The 24,374-nt window shown below is 47.2% G+C and overlaps 2 protein-coding genes across 11 annotated transcripts in view; both read right to left on the reverse strand.

Moving 5' to 3' along the window:
- The window catches only part of KAZN (kazrin, periplakin interacting protein), a 226,066-nt gene extending 213,490 nt beyond the window's left edge, over nucleotides 1-12,576 (reverse strand). For 3 of the 4 annotated variants that reach the window (XM_054849758.1, XM_054849761.1, XM_054849754.1), the window contains exon 1: nucleotides 11,986-12,574. Coding sequence is in view for 2 of the 4 variants with exons in the window: in XM_054849754.1 (XP_054705729.1) it covers nucleotides 11,986-12,106 (121 nt within the window). In the remaining 2 variants the exon portion in view is untranslated. Of the gene's footprint in view, nucleotides 1-11,985 lie in introns of all 4 variants that reach the window. The other variant, XM_054849756.1, reaches the window with a different exon arrangement.
- An 8,059-nt stretch (nucleotides 12,577-20,635) lies between these two features.
- The window catches only part of PRDM2 (PR/SET domain 2), a 72,845-nt gene continuing 69,106 nt past the window's right edge, over nucleotides 20,636-24,374 (reverse strand). For 6 of the 7 annotated variants that reach the window (XM_054849714.1, XM_054849719.1, XM_054849718.1 and 3 more), the window contains one exon: nucleotides 20,636-24,013. The gene's annotated coding sequence lies outside the window, so the exon portion shown is untranslated. The remainder of the gene's footprint in view (nucleotides 24,014-24,374) is intronic. The other variant, XM_054849715.1, reaches the window with a different exon arrangement.

The following is a 24,374-nucleotide window of genomic DNA, read 5'->3' on the forward strand; positions in this document are numbered from 1 at the left end:
ATTGTTGGCAACATTTGAAGTATCAGACTTCTAGATGTACCTCGAATACGGGAAGGTGCTCAAGATCAATAGGGTAATTAGCATTAGATGCAATTAGATTGACGTAATCTGATTCTTAAGAATTCCATTTGTATTTTTTAAACTTTCCTGTGTGTATTTTGCCATCAAAGCCAGAGATTATGTTGTCTTGGGTTTCTTTTCCACATGGTGAACAATAAATATTAAATGGCACAAAGACCCTCATGAAATGATGGCACTCACGTCAGCCACCTCTGATTCTAAGGAATATCAGATTTTTCATCAAAATCCAGAACTTCATGGAAAAATCTCACTTCTGAAACGCCTTCTCTGGGGTTCCTACATGTCTATAAATCTTTACAGGAGTTAATCCAATTTAACCAACAGTGAATGTTAAATTACCCTTCTAGTTCCTTTACAGTTTGCCGTGAAGATAAAAGCTTTTCTGTATCTGCAAAAGCAGCACTTCACTGTTTAGAGAAAACAAATCCTAGCTTAGCAATTCAAGTAGTAGCCATTTATAACTCTTGATGTATTTGCTCTACTTACTACATTATTTATTAAAGCCCTGGTTCTTCTGTGGAAGGGGGCAAGAAATTCTTATCTTTCAATTAAGAAATTGTATATATTTAGATGACATTTAGAGACATAAATCCAAGCCCAAAAAAGTCTTTTTCCACCTTTTTTTTTTTTTTTTTAAGCAACCAACTCATCTGGAACTCCCCATACCAGTAGCCTGACTCAAATTTGTAGGAATTTGTGACGATGGCTCATTGGTTTTCAGGCCAGTATGTTATCAGCATGTTGATAAACACACAGCAAACTGAACGATAAGCTCGTGAAAAACAAACTGCTCTCAGTTCTGCAATAGGCCACTGGAAATATATTCCTCGCGTGGAATATATATAGAAAAAAAAAAAAAAAAACAAAACCCAAAAAAAGCTTTATGTTTCTTTGATAACATTTGCACTACCTCTCAGAATATATTAAACAGATTTTTTTTTTCTTCCCCCCCCCCCCCCCCCCCAACACCACCTTCTTTTATTAAAGACCAGGTGCTTGATAGGCCATCAGGATCCACTCGCTGGCCGCTCAAGGAGCCCTTTCCCCCCTCACCGCAGGAGGAGACACCAGCACAGTGGCCACCGGGGGTCAGCACCACAGCAAACAGGACATTTATTTAACAAATACCAGCTTTTCTAGAAAAAAATGAAATATTCAAGTTGTGGGTACCGGCCACAGCGATGTACAGATTGATGAGGAGTGCTGCGTCTGAAAGAGGGGCTGGATTATTCAATGGGATTTATTTTTTTTAAAGTGCTATTTTTAAAAAAGCCCTTTGCCATCGTTACCTACCCACAGGTGAAAGAAAGAAGAGGAAGCCCAATTCCTTTGAAGTCATAAAAATGACGTATTAATTTAACCTGTTGTTTGACGCATAACTGGAACCTTCCCAGCCCAGAGCCCTTCAAGCACGCTGTGCTGGAGATAGCTAACGCGGCAGGGAAAATAAGACAATTCTCTTGGCAACCTGCTAATGCAATACCCAGTGAAGCCAAAAACCTTTTGAACAGTTACTGGAAGGAATATCCCCAGGAAATGCCCGGAAGGACTTTGCTACCCTTAAATTAGGAGGTGACTTTGCAGACAGACTGCGGTTCACTTGGAGCGCAAATCTGCACGTCAGGGGCAGGGGAAATACCGGAGCTAGCATGGGTGCTCAGAGCTCCACCTGCTGCACCTGGGAAATAAGGCTAAAAAGAGTAAATTAACCTACCCAGAGCTGTGTGATCATAGAATCTTTAAGGTTGGAAAAGACCTCTAGGATCAGCAAGTCCAACCATCAACCCAACACCACCATGTCTACTAGACCATGTCTCGAAGTGCCGTGTCTACACGCTCTTTGATCACCTCCAGGGACGGTGACTCCACCACCTCTCTGGGGAGCCTGTTTCTGTGTCTGACCACCCTTTTAGTGAAGAAATTTTTCCTAATATCCAACCTAAACCTCCCCTGGAGCAATTCGAGGCCGTTTCCTCTTGTCCTATCACTTGTTGCTTGGGAGAACAGACCAACCCCCACCTCACCACAACCCCCTTTCAGGCAGCTGTAGAGAGCGATCAGGTCTCCCCTCAGCCTCCTCTTCTCCAGACTGAACACCCCCAGTTCCCTCAGCCGCTCCTTGTGCTCCAGACCCTTCGCCAGCCTCATTGCCCTTCTCTGGACACGCTCCAGCTCCTCAATGTCCTTCTTGCAGTGAGGGGCCCAAAACCGAACCCAGCACCCAAGTACTGCCACGGTCAGGTCACTCTTAATATTTTCAACTCATTTAAGGGAATTGCAATCTCTTTGCACCACACTGCACCTGCCCCGCAAAGCTTACGGCCCGTTCAGGAAAGCATTAAACCCTTATTTACAGCTCACAGAAATTACCCGGACACTCCCAGTTAAGCACACAAGTAACGTTTGTCACGGAAACACGAGGTCTTTGTGTTAGACATTTATTAAAAGCAGCCTCGAACATTGAACACAGACCAATAAAGCCAAGGGATCTCCCACGTATTACAGCAAATCCTGACGGATCCGCGCAGGGTTGGGGCGGGGGGGTACAGAGGGTTTGTCCTGCCTTCCTCTGCTCGGGCAAACCGCCGCTGGGACAGAGCGCTGTCACCCCCAGCCCCCCCAGGTACAGCTGTGTTTGGATCAAGCCTTACAGAAACCACCACGTAACTGGGTTCTGCGGCGACAGAGCGCAAAAATTAATTACATCCACTGGAGGCGCGGGACAGATGGAGAACGGTGTTTGAACAGAGAGCAATTCCTAGGAATTCTGCAGGCTTACTTCCCTTGCTCGCGCAGCTCAGGCCAGGCCACGCTCGAAGGAAGGGCAGAGCTGACCCTTTTTCCTCTCCGCTCCCCGGCTGCCCAGAACAGAATATCCCGTTGCTCTGGGAAGCGCCGGGACGGCCCGATGCTTCGCGAGCTTTTGCACGGCCCGCTCACCCCGCTTCACCTTTCCTGGAGGTGTCAGAGTCACCGTGCACCATCAATCAGCAATCCTCAGGGCTATTTTGAGCAAATCTGAGGCTGAGCTGTTTAATTTTGCAGCCGCTGAAGCACACTGCACCTTTGTTTCGGTGTCTCCAAAATCAAGCTAATAATAAGCACCTCGAAGATAACCTGAACAGCTTAAATGAGGGGCAGAAACTATTTTTATCCATGCAGGGAGAATGAAGTTTCATTGTGCTGCAAGCTCTGCATACACTCGGAGCAGCAGAGACCTTTTGTTTTGCCAAGCCTTTACCCCCCGAATTTCCCGAAATTCAACTTATTTACTTTTTTTAACCATTTAGATGAGCACGGCAGGTCCGGCCTCCTCGGCGAGTGGCAATCGGTACCGTGCCCGCCGAACATGACACATCGTGCTGCAGACAGTGGGAACGAGGGTCCTCGGTCCTGGGCTCCGGCAGCGGATGGCAGCACCGAAAGCCGCTGCTGAACGTTAAGCACGCGTACAGGAGACCGCGCAGCGTAATTGCATTGCTCAAGGAATTGGGTGATCAGGAAAAAAAAAAAAAGAGAATAGTAGAAATACAAATAAATTTAATTACCTGGAACTTACTCTCCACACAACAGGCAGCGAAGCCCAGTTGGCGGAGCGGCACAAACGCCGAGCGTGTACCGAGAGGAATGAGTTGTATAATTAACCAGGCGCGCAGCAATTTGCTCCAAGGTCACCCTCTCTAGCTGCTTTGCTGGGAACTGTTAAAAAGTGCTTTTTGGATCAAGTCGTACAGAATGATGTTGCAAAAATGCTCGGCTGCGTCAGCCGATAACACAGCCCTCATTTGCAACCCACAGCCCTTGGGACATGGCAGTATTTCCTTTCACTTCTCCAGAAAAACCATCAGTTTCTCTATCCTCACCTGGTGTCTCTTTACGCAGAGCTCCGACGGCACTAGACTTTCGTTCCCAAAACTAATGGAATTCAAACACGGCTTCCTCGTCTCAACCAACTTCATATATTTTATTTCATTCAAAGCCAGGAGAATGTATAGCTATTTCGAGAGTATTGTATTTTGGGGGTGTAGAAATGTTTTGTTTTGCAAAGACCCAAACATTTTTGATTTCATCATTGCAGCCATTGCATTAGTCAGAATGATAAAGCACAAAGACAATACCTCAGCTTTTTGTTCAGCCGATTTCCCAATTAACACGTCGATGGCCTGAATACGTTCCAGTAAAATATTGCCATTATTTCATATCAGAATTTAGACAGCTTTAAAATATCTACTTACACATTTCTCAACTAGCTATATCAAAATCCCCACCTTCCATAAAATAGGATAAAGCCATAGTAAAGGCAAAAACCTTGCTTAATGTCTTTCATTCCACTTTCCTTTTAACAATGCATGGCCATTAAAATTGCCTCAAAGCCCTCCAAAGAAAGGAAGGATAACTAATTCGTGTTTGTAGCTGCAAATCTAATCATACGCGTGTTTTCAGTTCATTATTTTGGTGTCATAAAAATATGGTGGTTGCTTTCAATTTGAAGGAATTATTATATCCTTATACTTTGCTATTCACGAACATTAATTGACAAAACCAAATTTGTCCGTCAGGAGTGCAGATGAACACTACCCATAATTTAATCAGGAGTAAATCAGCTGGCAAGTGGTTACTACACAGACGCTGTAATAATTAAGTCTCTCTATCGAGACGACAGGAAGCAATTTATATTTAATTTATGCAAAGAAAAATATTTTCAGTGTTTTCTTTCTGTTTTCTGTTGTTGGGGGGTTTTGTCAGACACTTAATGGCATGCGGCAGTCCTAACATTTTGGAAGAGCTTTTCCTCCCAGTCTGCAGAATAAACCCCTCCTGCCGGGTGTGCTATATATAGCTGTAGGTATGTACACATACATAATTTTCACTGCCCCTCCTCCCTCCAGCGCCTGCTCTGGTTTTGAGCAGATTAACCACATCCGCGTGGATTCGCCCAGCACGAGGCACCGTCCTGGGGCACAGCGGTGACACGGGAGTTACCGGGCCACGGTGAGGGTGGGAACCAGACCCCCAGCACCGGGCGTCCGGCTCGCTCCGGGCTGCTGGCGCCCGTTTAATCAGATGCCAGAAGTCCAGAGTACTGCTCTGGGGAAATAGCTCCAGATCCATCACTGGAAATGTGGATTGAGCTCCAGCCTCAGTCCTGCTTTCCCCACTTCTTTAGTACCCAGACACCCCACATTCCCATTTTTGGAAAACACTCTTTTCCTCCCCTCTTCCAAGCAGGTACAATCCATCGCCCTTGGACACAACCTGCTATCTGGCCATCACAAAGAGCTACGCTCTGCTGTAAGAGACCCCTGGCCCATCACCTCAGCCACGCGCCGCAACTCCCGTGAGCTTTTCATGTCTGGGGCACGGCGGGGGAGACACCACCAAACAAAAAAAAAAAAATCCCAAAAAGCCATAAAGCGGGAAAACCACTCACGGATAAGCAGCCCTGCAATCTGTCACGCCCCGGGTTGCTCACTGAAACGCGGTCTCCATTGATTTCTCACGCACCCCCCAACAATAGCGCTAGGGTATCAGTCAGCCCTTGCCTTCTGCGCCCCTGCCCGTCGCAGCCCTGGGCAGCACCCCCGGGTCACCTACGGCTTCCCGAGCCAGCAGCGTCGGCACAATATTTCTGCGATTAAAAGGAGAACGCTGTAAAGCAATAAAAGGTATAAACAGCAAGCGCGCTCTATCCACAGGGCACCGATCGCTGTTTGCCTCTTGGGGAGCACAGCACTACCTAACAAAGTGAAGAGAGATAAATGTCACTTTTTTTTTTCTTTTTTTTATGGCTAGTAACAGCTCATTCCACTGGGTGGAAAAGAAAAATATTAGTGATCTTCCTATTTCATTTCTGTGGCCCCTTAATCTATCCAGCTCAGGCAGGAGCATGTCATCTGTCAAGGAGGACTTTTACTTATTGCTTTTCTGGGGAGAGGTAAATGACTTTTCCTCCTAGTGCCGGAGTTAGCCCTGGAGAGAATCAAATTATCCTGATCTCCCTTAAAACACAAAATTCAAAAGGCTTTGGGAGTAGTTCAGTTCCGATACATTTCTTGTCATCTCAGAAAAATAGGATTTTGTTTTCGATAGAAATGACACCTCTTTCTCTACACCAATGCACGCAACGTTATTTAGCGTGACAATATCACGCCTGGGAAGTTGGCAGGGATCTCATCCACATGTTCTCAAGCACCATAGTGACGAGCACAGAGATTTATGCCGGTTGCTTTCGAGCTGCTGAAGCCTGCCACAATACCAGGACATCGACCCGGATGATAGCTCCACCCCGAGGGAACAGCAATCTCCAAGGGCGGGCAGATCCAGTTAAAAGAAAAAAAAAAAAAAAAAAAAAAGCAACATTCCCACCCTTGCCATTGAATATCTGTGAAAAAACGGTCAGGCCCTAATTTTGGAACGCTGCAGTAAATAATTTTGTATTCCGGGTTTCTGCAGGGCTGGCCAGCGGTCTAACAGCTTCTGGGACCCGCACTGAGCATCACAGCGCTGCTGCCCAGGAGGAGCGGGATCCTGGCCATCTCCGGCTTCATCCCACCTCACCCACCCGATACCTGCTCCCGCGCTTTATTTCCCCGACACGAGGAAATCTGCTTTTGCACAGAGCTAACCCGTGGCACGGTAATTAACCGAGACTCCTGCAATCGTCTTTGGAAACAAAGTCTCTTTGCCATACACCACACGCACACACGGTCCTCTCTTAGGAGAGCAAATGGAACAACTTGTTACCATGAAAAATTTATTACTGACTAATCTACGCACGAAACCTAATACGCTAAGTACCGAGGAACACGTTTCCAGCCCCGATTCGTGTGGTCCCAAACCAGCCGATCCCAGCAAATTTTATGCTGTTTTCTCTTGTTGTCCGTGGGAGGCAAGAAGAGCTGTCACAAAAGGTTTGCTCAAACGCTCTCATAGCTGGAGCCCGACCTCGCTGAAGTGGCGTACTTGGGGAAACGCAGGACCGGAAAGGATCGCAGCTTTGATGTGAACCCATTAAATCATTTTTCTGCCACATATGTACGGCGGAAGAGAGGGACGCGGCTCCCGAAGCGCTCGATGGGCACTGTTAAGCTCAGCTTTTGGGAAGAAGGTGAAACCGTATCTATCGCCTGTGCTCCATTTCAGCTCCAGGTAAAAGCTTTGAAACCAGATCCCGTTTGGTTGGTGTTTAATTAAATCACGGAAAAATGCACAAGGGACTAAAGGACAAAAAAATATAAGAGTGCAGATGGTAAATGTTCTTCTCAGCCTCTTTTTGAAAGGTCAGAGATTTCCTTCAGCATCTTAAAGGGGCCAAGATTTTCCCATAAATTCTTCCTCAATTGCCTGACACATGCTTTGGATCAGCAATGACATCAGTCAAGTTTTCTTAGCAAAGGCCTTGGCTATAAAGGAGTTATTAGGCAGAGAAACGTCCCACGTAGAAATGCCGTAAGTTACGGACCAGCATTGACCTGTGGTTTTATTTAAAAAAAAAAAAAAAAAAATATCAAACCCTCCCTGCTCTTGTGTGACTCTGCTCCTTTACTAAGCTCTCAGTGCCGGGTTTCCCTCAGACCCGACTTGTGCACCAGAAATTTGTCTGCTCTGTGACTCCCTGCTTCCTTTCTCATCAGGCAATGCATTGCTGCCAGCTCAACACCTTACGATGGCGTAAAAGCAAATCAGTGCACCCATAGTGTCCAGTGCAACAAATAGCGGCATTTCCTGCAGAAATGTTCAAGGAAGTCTGCAATGTTCTAATTAGCTCAAGGAAAATTTGCTGCCTTCTCCAGTAAAAAAAAAAAAAATAAAAAAATTACATTCATTTCCATAGAAGAACTCCTCAGAACTTTGCATCGTGTCCTTAATTTTCTACTTGGCAGCCAAACCAAACTCACATCCATTTGTGGAGCAACCATCCGAGTGGGATACAAAATACACATACAGGATAATATCTATGTAATTGGAAGATAATACGTAAAAGTTTCAGTGCAACATCTTAAAGTCTGGCTGATTTTCAAATTACTTTATCTGTCTTGTTCATTCTGGTCACGTCTTGAACCGAGTTCTTTATTTCATAACCAATGGAAAATTAACTGGCAAGATATAAAAAAAAAAAAGGGAGCCTAACGAATCAGCAGCATCTGTCAGCCAAAGAATTAATGGAAAATGACAATTTATCTAATGGAGCAGTGAGTCAGGGAATAATACACAGCGATAAGTCCAGAAAACTGCATTATGCCAGACAAGTTGCTTGGAATTTGCCCGTGTTTGAAGTGGTTTCTGGGCTGAGCCTTACTCTTGAAGAGAGCCCTCGACTCTCCTTGAGATCAGGTCTCGCTCCATATATTCAACGTTTCATGGGAGGGCAGGGGAAAATACCCTTCAAATTCTCAGTCTCGCTCATCTTTAGGTTTGATAGTGCCAATCATAAATCTTTCAGACAATTTTTTTTTTTTTTAAATTCAGAAACTGTCAAATGGAAAAAACCTACAGCCTTTCATTTCGGTTTCAGCAAAATTTACAGCAAGAATCTGTGCCAGATTCAAATTCGTGCTTCAAACAAGAAAGATCCTCCAGCATTGCCTGGCAGACAGGACTTCCAGCTGAGACTGGGAAGATTTAGGACTGGGTTATGAAGCCAGCCCCTTTCTCAATTACTCTTTTTGGAAATCACCAGCCTTATAGTTAGGCTGGACCAGATGAAAAAAACCAACCAACCTGCAGGACTCGTCCGTGAAATGAAAACCTTATTCTCTGAGCAATCCTAAAGAGGAATTACAGCCCCTCTTTGGAAATTACACTCTCCTGAGAGGTGACTGTACCCCCAGGCGACGCTAACGGATCTTTCGGGCATCAGGCAAATTTAACGCCTGCAACAGCAAGGATTTACTGCTTTGGGAAGCCGGAGCTTTGTCAGCGCGCTCCCAAACCAGGGAGTTAAACCAGCTGCCGTCTTCCAATCCGCACCATTCCCCGTGTTCAGTTCAAATAAAAAATCCCAGGTGACTGGGAGGGACAGATCCCAGGAAGCCACTTCATCGAGGCACAGTGAGCTTGGTAAGCAGCAGCAGTACAGTGGGGTGGAACAGGAAGACAGAAAGCTGATTTTCAACAGAGCATCCTATGTGATGTACAAAGAAACAGCGCTTCAGAGGTTAAATAAAGATCAAGTACTTGTGCAAAGGGCAAAACAGCTTTGGAGCAGGGCTCCCATATGCCAACGCGCTCTTTAGACTAATGCTGCGATTACCATAGTACGTCCTAGGGTATTATGCAAATCTACAAAACCCTGCATGAATAATCAGCCAATTATGCAGAATCAGCCGCACAGAAAACTTTTCAAGTCTTCCATCAAAGGGGAAGACGTGCAGCTGGCAGGAGAAAAAAAGTTAACTTTCAAGACATTCAGTATTTGTTTTTCAGAGCAAGCTACGCCAGAGCAGCAGTAGGCGAGAGGGGACACACGTTTGCAACAGGGTGCCACGCTCTCCCCCCCGAGGACAGGTACCACTACTCACAACCTAAGGCACGTTCTGCAAGCAGACCCCAGCTCTTCTCGCGGGTGCTTTGGAGGAAAAGAGTCCTTGTAACGGAGGCAGAAGCTGGAGAAAACACGAGATCCTTCCAGGTGGTACATGGAAGTTGTGCTGTCAAGTCTGTGATTTATTTAGAGTTTGGCATTTCTCCAGGCACATAGTTTGACATTTAATTAAGGCCAGGGCCTTTATCATTCAAGCACATCACAGAGTTGTGAAAAAAGCCCAAATGTCATCAGCGACGGCGATGCGGTACTGGGTGTCTACAAGCCTTACCTGTGAAATTTGGGCTGCGCCAGTCAGAACTTGGCTCCACAGAGCTCCTCAAAATCGTTGTTGCAAAAGAATCACCGGGGGCGAGGTCTGGATTTGCGGTTTATAAAGGCACTTGCACAGCCGTACGTGAGGTCGAGCCCTTTTACGGCCCTATCCCAAATGTCATTTGTTCACACAACTGGGGCTTGGTGTCCCAAACCCTTGTCTGCTCCCGTTTCCTTAGTGCATCCTTCCTGCCCACATTAAAGCGACAGAGTACGGCGACAGCTTGGGTAGCCAAGTTTTGTAAGGCCCTAGAAACACAGACCCCTCCGCAAACGCATCAGCTAAGTTCCGCTCTCAGGTATGCTGACTACGTATTGTTACTGCCCTAAGAGCAGAAAGCTCGTGCGGATGTAAATCACACACGCATATAATCTACTCGTTCGCTTTGAACGTCAGCGAGGTTCACGGCAGCCGTCCTTATATTGCACTTCACCTTGTGCCTGAGAAGACATCGAGAAAATCCTACAGAAATGATCCATCAGAAGGAAGAAAATCTTAGTGTTGAGTTACTGAGGTGGGATTCAAAAGCCCCAGATTCGCAGGCCTCCTCCCTGGCATTTCCCTGTAAGAAAGGGAAAGGAAAAGCAAACACAACTAAAATTACCATCTGTGTTTTCCCACCTGGTTGGTCTTACTCATTTGGAAAACAAATTGCTCACAGAGGACTGGGGCTTTCTCACACATCTCCTCTTTGTGTAACATCTGACATAATGGATCCAGAGCCCTTGGACTGATCCCAGGCCATATAATACAAAAGATTAATACCAAACCCTCTCGAAAAACCGCCTGACATTTCCTTGGAGGCAGCAGCATGATCACAGGCTTGATTAACCGAGTAGTCAGCTAACGAGTCATTCTCCTAGCTCAACCTGTACAAGTACTACGAGAGGTACAGCAAAAGTCGCACAGAGATCTGCAGCAAAACCCTAACAACAATATTTTGGATCTCACCGCGTAAATAGAAACGCTACAGTCCAAACGACATTTGTTACAGAATTGGCTGGGGAGAAGAGAGAGAAAAGAGGCAGGAGAAAGAGGGGATGGAACACTTTGGAGGACATATTTGCTAAGGTATATGCACCATCATAGCCAGTAATAAGAAAATACCAGTAGGCTTGAGCAAAATAAGCGCTGGAAATTCAGAGCAAATGTTGTTACGGTATCATTGCAAAACCCCAGGCTTTCTCCTCAGCCGTGAGTAAATAAATACATCCGTTCTCAGAGCTACCTCTAAGCTGGGGTAGGAAAAGAGAGCGAGGCATATAAAATTCATGATGCCAATCTATTAGTCTTGGGAACTCAGGGCTGAAGGAGGATGCTAGTGCAAAGCTCTGGGGCGCCTAACGGAGCGATGCTTCAGGGCACCCGTGCGGAGCAAGTAAGGAAAAGCAAGAGGCAAAAGCAGAAAATTTGGGTGTAGTTGTGTTACACACCTGCTCCTTAACGCCAGAAGGTGCGGGCAATAGACACTCAGGCCCATCTGTGGAGATGTTACAATGTGTGAAAACAACTGGGAGAAGGAACAGAGCTTCCAGGTGCTACGGTAACACAAACAACCAGAAAAAACCCCAAACATTTTGTCCTTCGTAGAACTGAACACCAACGCAGAGATCCACACACCTAGAGATGCTCTTTACCACAACAGTCACCCTCCAAACCAGCAAATCAACCTCCAGTTTGAATGTTGTTATTCTGAAATTGGAAAAATTGCTATACGTGTTGTGTATACATCTAACCCAAATGGTAACTTCCACTGTCAGGTGAGGAGCAGCTTGTCCCAGCCCACATGAACCCGACATGGGCAACCATCCCAACCCTGGCCTCGTATTTGTAACTATTTAGACACAAAGCTTTGAAGTTTTGTGACGAGTTGAGGCAGGTATGCAAACGCAACAGGGCTCACTCCACCTTCCCCTCCGGAAAACACCAGGCTTGGGGACAAACTTAGCACAGAGGACAGGGGAGGGAAGAGGTGAAGGACACTGCAAACCAGGAGGTGCGACGCAGGATGTTGAGGCTGTACGCGCACGCGTTCCTCTCTTACCTGCTTCCATCAGCTGGCACTGCTGCCCGAACACTTGCGAGAAGGTGACGGGGCCTGCCGCAGAGCCGGAGGTCACCGGAGAGGAGTCCATAGCGCTCTTCGGATCCTTTGCGTTAGTCATGGGGCAGAGCCCAGCAGCTGCAAGAAGCCTCCCGTCCCCCACAGACCCTCAGCGGGCAGGAGGAGACCCCACCTGAGGAACCGTGCCTCTTCCCGCGCCCACAGGATGCTCCTTCCTCTCTTTTCAAGGGAGAGTAGGAGCGCACGTGTTTTCAGTTGAGCGTCATTGACGTTTTCATTGAGACCCGTCTCTGCCTCTTCCAGGAGGTCGGTGCTGTGTCCCAGGCGGGTCTGGTGGCCTCAGGCACAAATTAGCGTTAGGCAACGAGGGTTGACCCCTTCCGGGGCACCTGCCATCGTTACTGCAACCCTACGAGTCTCTTTTCTTCTCCTCCTGGAACTGAGACGTCTAAACCCAGCAGCTACCTCGTCCACCAGCTCGGGCACGTCTCCTCGCCGGGAACACAAGGAGGTTCCCCCGTGCGAGGTACCGGGCACCGCCGGGACGCTGAACCTCCGTCCTTGCTGGCCGCCCCTCTGCCGAGGGCACCCGAAGCTGCTGGAGCACCACAAAGATCTCTACCTCCCTCCGGGGTCTGGAGCTTCCCGTCAGGAGGTCGGGGGAAGCTGCCAGCGGATGGAGCCGATGGCGGAGGAGCCCCCGTGCCCAAGATGGAACCTGCTGCTCCGGGGGCTCCCGGCTCCCCCCCGCCCGACACCGGCAGCAGCCTGCAGCAGGCAGAGCTCGGCTCCCGCCGCCCCCTCCGCGGTTTATTCCTTCCTCAGAGCCCTCTCTCCCCTTCCCCCAGCAAAACAGGCGAGGGGGAGGAGACTGGAGCCACCGTTAAATAACATTTCCTCGGCCCTGCTGCAGTGTCCCTCCCTCTCCCCCTGCCCTGATGCAGCGGCTGTTCCCGGGAGCTCTCCTGGAGGCACATGGAAGTGCAAACTCAGCCAGAGAGCCGAGAGCCTTAACCCCCTCACGGCTGCTTGCCGGGATGCTCCAGGGAAAGGGGGGCAAAGACGGCGAGGGTTGGTACCCAAACCCGCCCAGGTGATGCCCAGGGCTTTGCCTCCCCCAGGGCTTTGCCCCCCCCAGGGCTGCGGTCCTGTAACTCTTTCAGCGCAAACACCAGCCAGGGCCCTTTGCGTGGAGAAGGGGCCAAGAGTTAACTCCCGGGAAAGTCTGACACAGCTGATTCATCTTCATTTTAAAAACTCGCTCTGGCACCGCAAAGGGTGCTGACTCCAGGAGCTCTGCGTAATTTTGTCCTCCGTGAGTCATCAGGGTTTTCTTTGGGAAGCTTGCTGGGAAGAAAGGTTACGCACGGCTAGGAAAACACACGTTGTCACCTAGATGGAAATACGAACCTGCCAGGTTATAGCGACAGAAAGCCAAAACAGCAGAGCGTGTCACCTGCAAGCAGCTCCAGCACCCGGCGAGGCGGGGGGGGGGTTCTCAGCCCCTTTCTGCAGCCACCTGGGGCAGAGTCACTTGCCCAGGGGGCACCTGGAGGAATTTCAGCAGCAGGGAATTGAAGTCAAGTCCCCCTGGTCTGTGCTGCAGGCAGCGCAGCTCCGCCGGCAATACAGCTGCACAGCCAGGAACCAGCGTTGCCCAGAAAATCCCAGCTTTATCGTGTCATTCTGTCTACCCCCTCTCCCTGCTAGTCTTGCCCAGAAAATCCCAGCTTTATCGTGTCATTCTGTCTACTCCCTCTCCCTGCTAGTCCAAAGGCACCGGCCGATTCAGCACTTCAACAGCTGCTAAACTGGTTCCGTACGGTGAAAGCTATCGCCTCCCGTGAGGCTGCTCTTTCCTATAATGATTTAAATGGCTTTAGGCCCAGATCAGCTGTGGCAGAATACAGTCCAAACAAACAAAACAGAGACATCTTTGCACGTTCATTTTGCTAAAGACACAGGAACAATTTCTGGCTTCACAAGAAGACAGAGATTTAACTTGACCTTCTTGTCTATTACATGGAGGAAAACAAAAATTGGCCCATTTAGTCCAGGTGTCTTCAACATTCAGGTATTTATTGCCGTGGCTGCTTTCTTCCTTTCTGACTCCGGCGCCTGTTTGCTCTCTCTGACCATGCCCAGCGGCCCAGAGCAAACTGTCGTTTGGGCAAAGCCTGCTGATATTTGAAGCCTACAAGAGCATGTTCTAAAACTGCGCAAAATGTCAGGAAAGCTGATATAAAAACAGTGGTGTTTAGTTGGTTGGAAAGGGTAAGTGAAGAGCAAAGGGACTAGAGTCAGTTCTACCTCCAGCATCCCCTTGTGCAACATGTACACGTATCAGGAAACCCTCCCAGAGCTGTTTGGGAACTTCTCTGCAAAATCCACTGCACAACTGCATCCAGTTCTGAAATATTAAAGCATAATTTAAAAAAAAAAAAAAATTATGCAAGAGGCTACCTGAAAGTCCCTTTCCCCTATTTCCTTCAGAAAACTTTTCCAGCTCTTTAAGATTTCAGGGGTTTTAGTGTTGCAGAGCATTTCACAAATATATTTTTCCTCCTTCCTAGTTCCATTACACATTAGGAAAGTGTATTGAAGGTTCTTCAAAAGCAAAAAAACCCCACCCAAAAGTCTTAGAATATCTGTATTCTGCAGATGCTAAGGACTCTGTCACGGGTAGGATGGGACCCCTGGGTATAAGAAAGCTTCCAGGAGAGGGAATAGAGAAAGCGGGAAAGCATTAAAGCCTGCGTGCTCTGTGATTTCTGGAGCACACCCTGTAGCTACGGTGCTGGGGAGACGCAGGCTCAGCACCACCTCCCGCTCCCAGGAGCGGGGTTTGACGGTTTTATATGGGGCGCCGTGTACAGCGCAGCGTGCCGTAGCGGTTACACAACACGCTGCGCGGGCACGCTTCGTTTAGCACCGTTGTTCACAGCTTGCAGCCATTAGATCAAGTCGGTACATGTCCCTAAAAACCAGAAAGCAAGACAAGGCCTCTCGTTTGGGCTCGTTGCGTACCTGCTCAGCATCGATTACCTTCTCGCCCAGCGAGGCGCAGGGAGCAGATGAACAGTGCAGGAGCACGCCGGCGCCTCATCTTTGAGCAGCAGGCCCAGGGATGCTCCGGTTTAGCTCAGCACATTTTGCTCCTGAGAAATTACCCTCTACGAGGTACAGAAATTCTCCTACGATATTTTCCACTTACTTCACTGCAGCTCACCTGAACTTTACTCACACAGCTGACAACCGCACTGCTGTTCCCAGTCCCGTACAGGATCCAATGCCAGATTTCCTCCTCTGGGCTTCTGTGCTTACCACAACAGCCCGAGGTTTATGTGACGTGTACAAGGGTCCTTAAGGTCCTCCCCATTCCGCAGGTGTCACTGCTAACTCCACCAGCTACAGCGATTGACCCCGCACAGAAAATAACGGCTAATAATACAGACAGATAACCTGACCAAAGCTTATATTTTTAGGTAAAAAGGAAAAATATTAGGGGTAGGAATAATGTCACCCTTGTTAAGGCACTGGAGCTCAATTTAAGAGGTGCTGCGCTTGCACGCAGCGAATGACACGTGCGTACGCTGCGCTGGCAGCGCAGGAGGAAGGTGAAGGGGAGAGGGTCAATCCCTACCCATCAGTAAGTGGGAGCTTGTTCTGCTCTTCCACTTCCTGACGCAAGCTGTGCGCTAAACAGGGCAGTTTCGGCTTCTTTTAAGCCTAACGAGACACAAACCCAACGGCAGCATTCTCAAGTATGTATGAAAAGACTTCCGTTGGTAAAAAAACCCCAACCAGGTAACTCGACGACCGCTGCCAGCCCTTCTCAAAACACGAAGCGTTTCCTTACGTTGCGCTCTGCCAGCGCCCACAGGGCTCGCCGGACCCGAGTCACCTGCCTGGGACATCCCGTACACGGCAAAGCGCAGGTCTGGGCACAGGGCCCCGACAGCTGCCCCGTGGCCACCGCAAGGGAACGCAACAGATGCCCAGTGACTGCGACCGCCCCGGGCTGAGCTCTCACGGGGAAGTGTTGCTCTGATGGAAATTCACTTTCTCCGTGGGAGTTCTGTGCAGTCATTACGGCTTTCGGATGATCACTGGCTCTGAAAGCTTGTGTTTGTGACAGCCATCTCTAGAAATGAAAATTCACTCACTCTGTCTGCGTTTGCTTCCTGTGAGCTTTGTCACGGATAAAGCCGTAGCCAGCTAAGGGGCAGATTTGGTCCCACGTGCCTTTCGATTACCAAGAAAAAGGAAGACGTGATCTCGGCTGGGCATTTGCTTCCTTTTCAAAGGAAAAATTAATGCAAATAGCACGGCAGTAGACTTTAAGTGGTCTACTCCCTTCATCTCAGACCTACCAGACCACTGTGTGGCATCCCTTCTCTGAAGAGCCTTGCTCTGCCCCAGGGTGATGTCAGGCCCCTGGCCAGAGGCGATACGGTTATCGCAGTTCTGCCTAGCAACGGAGCTCGCCGATGGAGCCAAACAGATTTGTTCATCGGGAAAATTACTCTGCTGCAGTAACACAAGCAGCTTAATAACACCGCAGATGAGTTACCATCAAATCACCAAGCGCAATGAAAAGTCCACCTAACGCGCTTTTATTAGCACTGGGTCAGGAACAACTGAAGGCTGTGCTGACAAGTCTCCCGGTGACATTTTACGAGGACGTAGCAACTCCCGTTCTCCACACTGACGCTCAGTCGATCTGACGGGGCGTTCGGAAGCCCTGGAGTGCCAAAGGAGTGGCTCTGTGCACCTCCAGCACCCCGTCCCAGTGACGGCAGCGTGCATCAGGACAGAAGAACCTTGGGAAACACCAGTTTAACGGATGTCTGCTTCTCCTCCACATCTCGTTATCTCACTGAACAATGTGCTACGTGAATATGTATGAAAGGGACAGAAGAAACCCGGTTAAACTCATTACATCAATAGAATAGGCGTTGCATTACAGCGACATTTTACATCTCTAGAAATCCTCTGTGCAAGAAATGAGGGTTATTCACAACAACGTTCTTAGTAGCAAAGGATTCCGGAACGGAGGACGTCTCAGGAAAGAACGCAGAAAAATTCAGATATTATCCTTAATGAGATGTCATCAACGAATGGGGACAAGTGAGAACTCCTTTCGTGTGTGTCAGAAGTCAGCGTTTCACTGTGACAAGGCAGAGACTCTGAAAAAAAAATAACAAGATGAGGACTTTTGCATTTGCTTCCAGCACAGCTCTGTCACAAGGAGGGCTGGCAAAATCGTTGGCTGGATGCGCAGGGAAGTATGGATGCGATTATTCCTCTGCAGACAACGCTACTGAGATCAGTCCTGGAACGCTTATGCAATTCTGCTGCCTGTGTCATGCAAGGAAAATTGAGTATTTTGTAGAACTCACAATGCATTTGAAGCAATGCACTTAAGGTTTGGCCCGAGAGACAGCAATTAAACATTTTTCTCCTTTCCTTCAAATTACATCTCCATCGATTCTTGGCTGAAAGAGAAATTCATTCGGTTGGGGTTTATTCTTTTCAAAAAATAAAAGTTTGAATGCCACAGAGGAAAATGATGTAAGTGGTGCAGCGAGAAAAAGCCCTGCTCTAAAAGACTTAAAGAATTCTTTGGGTAGTTTGTCAAAAGTGAGACTGAAGTATGGCTTAATTAATGTATAAATATCCTTGTAGAAAAGAAATACCACCTATGAAAGGACTCTAATCAGTCGGTGCTAGGCACAAAGAGAAGCTGAACTCAGATACAGACATTATCTACTGGGACTGAGTACCAAAGGAAATAGTCTGGATATTTCACTTTTCGAGGTTAAATTAAGATGCATTCCTAAATCGATACACCCTGGGTAAGCCTTAATCACCGCACTTAACAGAGAACCCGAAGAGCGAAGTTCAGGGAGTCTGTCAGTTAAGCACTCCGGCTGTAGGAGGACGCAATGTGTAAGAGAGTAAATATAGTGGGTAGATGACAGGATGCGAGTATAATAATGAGCAAGATGGTTTATAGTACCAATTTTCTGATGTAATGCTGCTCCCCAAACAGTCTAGTCCACAGAGCTTCAGCTGGAGAGGCGAGGAGGAGATGAGCCTGGAGAGAACACCCCCTCGCCTAGTTCTCTGCAGCCATTGACACTGGCAAAGCAAAGGAGAAGGGAAAAAAAAAAAAAGGAGGGGAAAAAAAAAAAAGGGGGGGAAAAAAAAAAAGGAGGGGTAAAAAAAGGTGGGGGAAAAAAAAAGGAGGGGGAAAAAAAATGGGGGGGGAAAAAAAAAGGGGGGGGAAAAAAAAGGAGGGGAAAAAAAAAAGGAGGGGAAAAAAAAGGAGGGGAAAAAAAAAAGGAGGGGGAAAAAAAAAGGAGGGGGAAAAAAAAAGGAGGGGGAAAAAAAAAGGAGGGGGAAAAAAAAAGGAGGGGGAAAAAAAAAGGAGGGGGAAAAAAAAAGGAGGGGGAAAAAAAAAGGAGGGGGAAAAAAAAAGGAGGGGGAAAAAAAAAGGAGGGGGAAAAAAAAAGGAGGGGGAAAAAAAAAGGAGGGGGAAAAAAAAAGGAGGGGGAAAAAAAAAAGGAGGGGGAAAAAAAAAAGGAGGGGGAAAAAAAAAAGGAGGGGGAAAAAAAAAAGGAGGGGAAAAAAAAAAAAGGAGGGGGAAAAAAAAAAGGAGGGGGAAAAAAAAAACCCAACCTGGTGAAGCCCTGCTAAAGCCAAGGTGACCCAAAACTTAGCAGAGCAGTAAAAGGACGGGGGGGTGGGGGGGGCAGGGGGGGTTATCTGCATTAGCATCTCATATCTAAGAATATTTCCAGAACAGTCTAATCTTTAACAACTGCCTCTTCTTCTTCCAAGGCAGCTGCAAAGCAAGTCATAAACCAAATGCAGCACAGCTTGAAATTCTCTCCTACCCCCAAGCACCTGTCTGTCCCCCTCCTTTTCTTCACTGGAGAATAAACGACGATTGTTCACGATCAGTAGGCCAGAACGTGCTTCTCTGTCAACCTCCCAGGCTAGCTCATCCCTAAACCGAGAGAAACGTCTCTCGCATCAAAAGGCACAGCGCTATTTCTGAATGCCCTTGTGGGACCGGGCTGGGAGCATCCGCCGCTCGCTTCACCCAGGCTGCGAGTCATCAGCCGCAAGCCGTGACCTTGGCTCGATGCAAGCCGGCGACCCAGAGGTGAAAGGCTCCATTGCTCATCGCCCAGGAAAATGTTACTCAGCAGAGCTTGACGTACTTTTCTATTTCTGCTCTTCTTCCACAGCTGACCTGTCTCGCACAGGAGATGACAAGCTGTTGGGGATCTCAGGTGGGATGTACTTGTGTCCTCCACGTCCACTACAGGTTTGTTTGGGTTTGTTTGGTTGTTTTTTCCTCAAGAACACACAATACTCTGTTTGTCCTACAGCCTTGAAAGACTCTTTACAGTTGGCACCGGCATCAAAGACTGGAACAGCCTAACGGGTTTTCCTAACCACGATTTGTGAGGGGACTGTGCCACCAGCAGCGCCCTGTTGGCTGCACCCTCCTGCCAGCTGCGGACAGCACGACACGCAGCGCTACAGCAAACGCTACTAAGGCAGTTGTTAGAATTTTTTTTCTCCTTACCTGGTTTTGAAGGCAGTTTTCTTCCAAAAAAAGCCACGGCTCTTACAAAAAGGAGGAATTAGCGCTGCTTCGTGTGACAGCACGGACAGATGAAAGAAAGTGTGTAGCTATTCGGTTAAAGAGTATTTCAGAAGATTCTCGTGCAGGGAGAGAATTACAGTTCAGCAAAATACGATCACGGAAAACTTAACCGAAACCAAATGCCATTTAATAAAAACCAAGTAGGCTGCGACACTGCAAGAGGAGGGTGACTGACTGTTAGGCCGCTGCAGGCAAGGCAACAACGTGCAACGGTGACAACTGATTTTTTACCAGCGGGTCAGATTTATAATGCATAAGGAATCCTCAGATTTTCTGGGGCGACAGAGTCATTTTTAGCCTACGTGAAATTAATATTAATACGCACGCTTCAACTGTTCCCAAACCTGTTTGTTGTATCTGCTCTTGTTTTTAAAGAACGCGGCTGAATTTAGGCACCGGTTGCCCGTGACTGGTTGCCCACCGACCCTTGGCGATTCCCTTAATAAAAGTGCCAAGTCCCACGGCCCTGCACAACCCAGACAAGATACAAGATTCCCCCTCAAGGTGTTTTGACGGAGCCCATCCTTTTAAAGAGATGAACGAAACAGGGACCATTTCTAGGAAGCAAGCAACCCCTCCCCACTTCATGCCCTGCTCAAACTTCCACCTTCCTACAGAGCACAGCAGCCCTTGAAGTTCTCTGCGGCGTGTTGCTTCCACAACGCTGCAACACTTCCACGAGAGGTTTGTCTTTGAGTGGAGTGTCCGAACTACAAAGGGCTTGCGTGCTGCTTATCCAAGCGCGTAGACCCAGAGTCTGAAGCCGTCAGGAGAGCTGGGTCTGCGGTAATTACCGTTAGCACGCCTGGAGCTTGATAGACCAAGGTGACATTTCTATCTCCTTCCTCCTCTCCTGCCACCCACCAGAAAAACGCCACGGATCTCCATTGCGAAGACTTCCTTTGCTGAAATAACAATAAATATTTCCATGATGCGGTTTGTCACATTAATTTATTGTTGTTCGTTTTCTTTACACGGCGGACAGACAACAGAGCTTTCAGTCTTCCAGAGCAATGTTCAGAACCCAAGCACCAACCAGGTTATACCACATCTCCACGGGGTTTATTTCATAATAAACTTCTCAGTATCAGCATTGTCACGAGAGCACTGCAGAGCTACCGTGTCAGCCTCGCAAATTCCTTCATGCAAAACCTGAGCTTTTTCCCCACCCTTCTCCTTGAATTTTCACAAGAAGTTGTGATATTAGTCAAGGGCAAAATTTCACGTTTCATCAGCAGGCACGGGGAGGTTAAAAATTTGCTGCAAAACTGTGAAATTCTGCCTTGGGAAAAAAAAAAAAAAAAGGCATACTTTCCTGAATTTACCATGAATAAAATATCCTCATCGTTCTAGAGAAATGACACCATTTTGAACTGATTCTTTTTTCTGCAAGAAAAATCAACACCCCCCACCCTCCCAAAAAACCTGTATTTGTTATTGAGAGAAAACGATGAAAAGTTTGGTGCAACCACGGGTTATTTCTTTTCAGTGGTGTGGAAATTTTTCTGCCACAGCTTAGACCGTAATGGATCCTTCAAATAGACCAGTACAATATAAAGCTGTGTGCTGTGGTCTCTTGGTTGAGTAACACACGTTATAAAACTTTAAAAACGGAGCATTTACAACCAGGGACATAAAGACGTGCTTTTAAAATTGTAAATACATATTTACAGGCTCGTGTGATAAACCAGAATTTCTCTGGGAAAAACGTCCGTATATCACAACAATTTACACACTTCTCTCCTTGAGTTTGTCAGTTATTACAGTTAATACCACTCTAAAAAAAGCAGCAAAAATAAATTGCACAAAAGTGACCTCTGATAACCTCATTGGTATGCCTTAAAGGCACTAAAGTCAGCAGCATCCGTGCCAGAAACTCTGTACTTACTGTTGCTGGAAGTTGAGTGGGTCTCAGAAGAACCGATTGCTCAAAGCGGGATTTGGGCTGCACGGCAAGAAAGCTCTTCCTGAGCAACAACCCTGGTGTGACCAGTGAAAATTTCTACAGTAAGTGTGATTTTCGACAAAACGCCTCACAAAGCTGCGCTGGGCAAATCAAGGGCGTATCATACCGCTGCTTTAAGACAGAGTATATCGGAGCTGGTTTTTATTAGCACTGTGTATTCATTTGTCAAATGATCTAGATGCTGTCCAGACACACGGGAAGATAATTCCTGTTTGAAAGAACAGGGTTTACCATACTAATACTAGGTGATGAGAGGAAGGAGAAAATGCGGAGAGAAAATAAAAATAATGTGCATAACTAAAGTGAGCCAAACTGATTAGAGAGCTGTATGTGCACGCCAGCTTCTTTGAGAGAGACGTAAGGCCAGGAAACTGAATTTCTGTGCTATTTGACCAAGATGTACCAAGGTGCCTAGCAGATTTGGATACTCACTTCCGACTAGTTTTAATGAATAATGCGACTCTCAGTCTTCCAAGGGTGCTGTGAAAAAATTTGGCCTTCGTTTGGAACTAGTACATCACATATTTCAAGAGGAAATTATTGCTAGCAAAAAGCTCAAGAGGGGACAAATCCTAGAGACTCTCCGCCCCAGGAAAGAGAGCGAGCAGCCAGCGACGGCACAAGCTCTCCCCACAAAGCCTGCATCTCGACGGTCTCACAGTCCTGAACTGGAAGCATCACTTCCAACACGGGAGGGGACGTAGCTTCTTATGGCTCATCTAGTTCCAAGCATCTCAGCCTTCCCCCAAACCACAATTGCACTTAGAAAGCCTCCAACAGGGGTTTATCTAAAAAAAATCTGTAGCTAGATAATACAAGACCCTGAAGATCTTTTCTTTCCGGCTCAAACAACGTGTAGCTGAAACATTTTTACGGTGAACAAAACCGACGTTTCTTGTTTAAAGCTTTTGTATTCACTTTGAACAATTTGACTTTAATCAAAACTATAAAAAATTAACTGTTTTCAGCAATTTCATACATATATATATATTAATATATATGTCATATATATATATATATGTAGATATATATATAAAATCGATCCTTATTTTGACTTTTTCAGGGCGGTGGGAAGGAGTCTCAACCGGGCACTTGTTTCTTCTCAACTAACATGTGCGTACACAGATGCGCGCTTATCTGTGTGGAGTGCAAAGACAAGGAGAGGAATAAATTGACCGAAACAAGGGGGAAATAGGGCAATCGACCCCCTCGGCCTCCTTGAAAAATCCCAAACCCAGACGCTACGTTAGCGGGGATCCTGCAAAAACTTGTCTTGACAGAAGGAACCCTTCATCTCGGAGGTGAGACCTGCGGGGGCCCGGAGAAGCGCCCCTGCCAGATGATGTACCTGTCTGTGATTGTCACCGTTTTGGAGCAAGAGCTAAGAGATCTTTTTGCACTGCATTTTACCAACTGACCTGGATGTTTCTGCAACTTGGCTTTACTGGCTGCCAGCTACCTTCAGGGATGCCCTCTCTACAGGACCACGGAATTGTATTGACAGTCGCAAACACAAGCTCCGTATTATTTAAGGAAAAGCGTCGCTTGATACTGCACGGCAACACGCATCTTTGATGTCTCACTAAAGAAATAAATCCTGACTGTAACAAGAGTACCAGGCTGGCAACAAATGTAATGGCAGCTTTTGAGAAATGGATGCTTGTCCCTTTATGAAACCGGGCTATCAGTGCATTTCACAGAGATCACTTAACAGGTGGCCTTCCAAAAAAATGTGGGTGCTGACGCACCTCGGAAGCAATGGCATCATGCCCGTTAAAGCTAATGGTACAAAGTCAAGAGACTGGGGTACCCACAGACTTCAGATGTGGAAACCTCAGCAAAACCTACCACTCCCTTCAGTGGATTTTTGTGGGACGCCCAGTTCTTTACCCGTTAGGATGTAAAGTAGAAACTAAAATGATGTAACAGTCTTTTCAGAATTTAATTGCATAGTATGTTAAACCCCTCTGTGTTCTACCAGAAAGAGGAGACTCATCCAGACCCATCAACCCTCTGAACACGGTTAATCTGCCTGCAACTGTCTGAATGTTTCTCCGTGCTATTCCACTGGCCGTTGACGCGTGGACTCCACGCGGCAGGGGACCCTGAGATCACCCTCTCACCAGCATCCACAGTTCATCGCTCTGGAGAAGGCAGGAGCCCTGCTCTGCGCTCTCTCCCTCTCCCTCTGGAAGGAAGGACAATACGACAGAAGCGCGCCGTTGCTTCCAGCAGAAGAAACCGCTGTCCCTGTCATCTACGGAGGAACCGGTCTCACCTCATCTGAGAAAAAGCAGGAGAGGATAATGCTTGAGGATTAATTCACCTCACCTTTTCCAGTCAAAAGTTCCTAGTACCTGCAAATACACAGAGAGTTGCATTTAATCAGAGTCAGCTTTAAGATCAAGCAGTCAGAGTAACTGCCCCGTTACCTGGAAGCAGGACAAGTCATTCAGCAAGCGCTGCACGGGGAAGATTTTAACTTTCGCTTGGGTTTCCCACAGCTAAATGGTCTATGCCGCAGCTAGGGATGTTAACATTTCATTAGCAAACACTGCCATTACGTGGGAGGTAGCAAACTTCAGAATTTTACTAACTTTTCCCCAGAATGTTACTTTTTGAACATATTTAACAAAGAATAAATTTCAGGCTGCAGCGTCTTGATTTTGCTGGCACTCATTCTCACCTTTACCTTTACAGATGTAAGTATAACAGTCC

This window comes from Grus americana, chromosome 21 (genome assembly GCF_028858705.1).
Source record: "Grus americana isolate bGruAme1 chromosome 21, bGruAme1.mat, whole genome shotgun sequence".
NCBI classification, from domain to species: Eukaryota; Metazoa; Chordata; class Aves; order Gruiformes; family Gruidae; genus Grus; species Grus americana.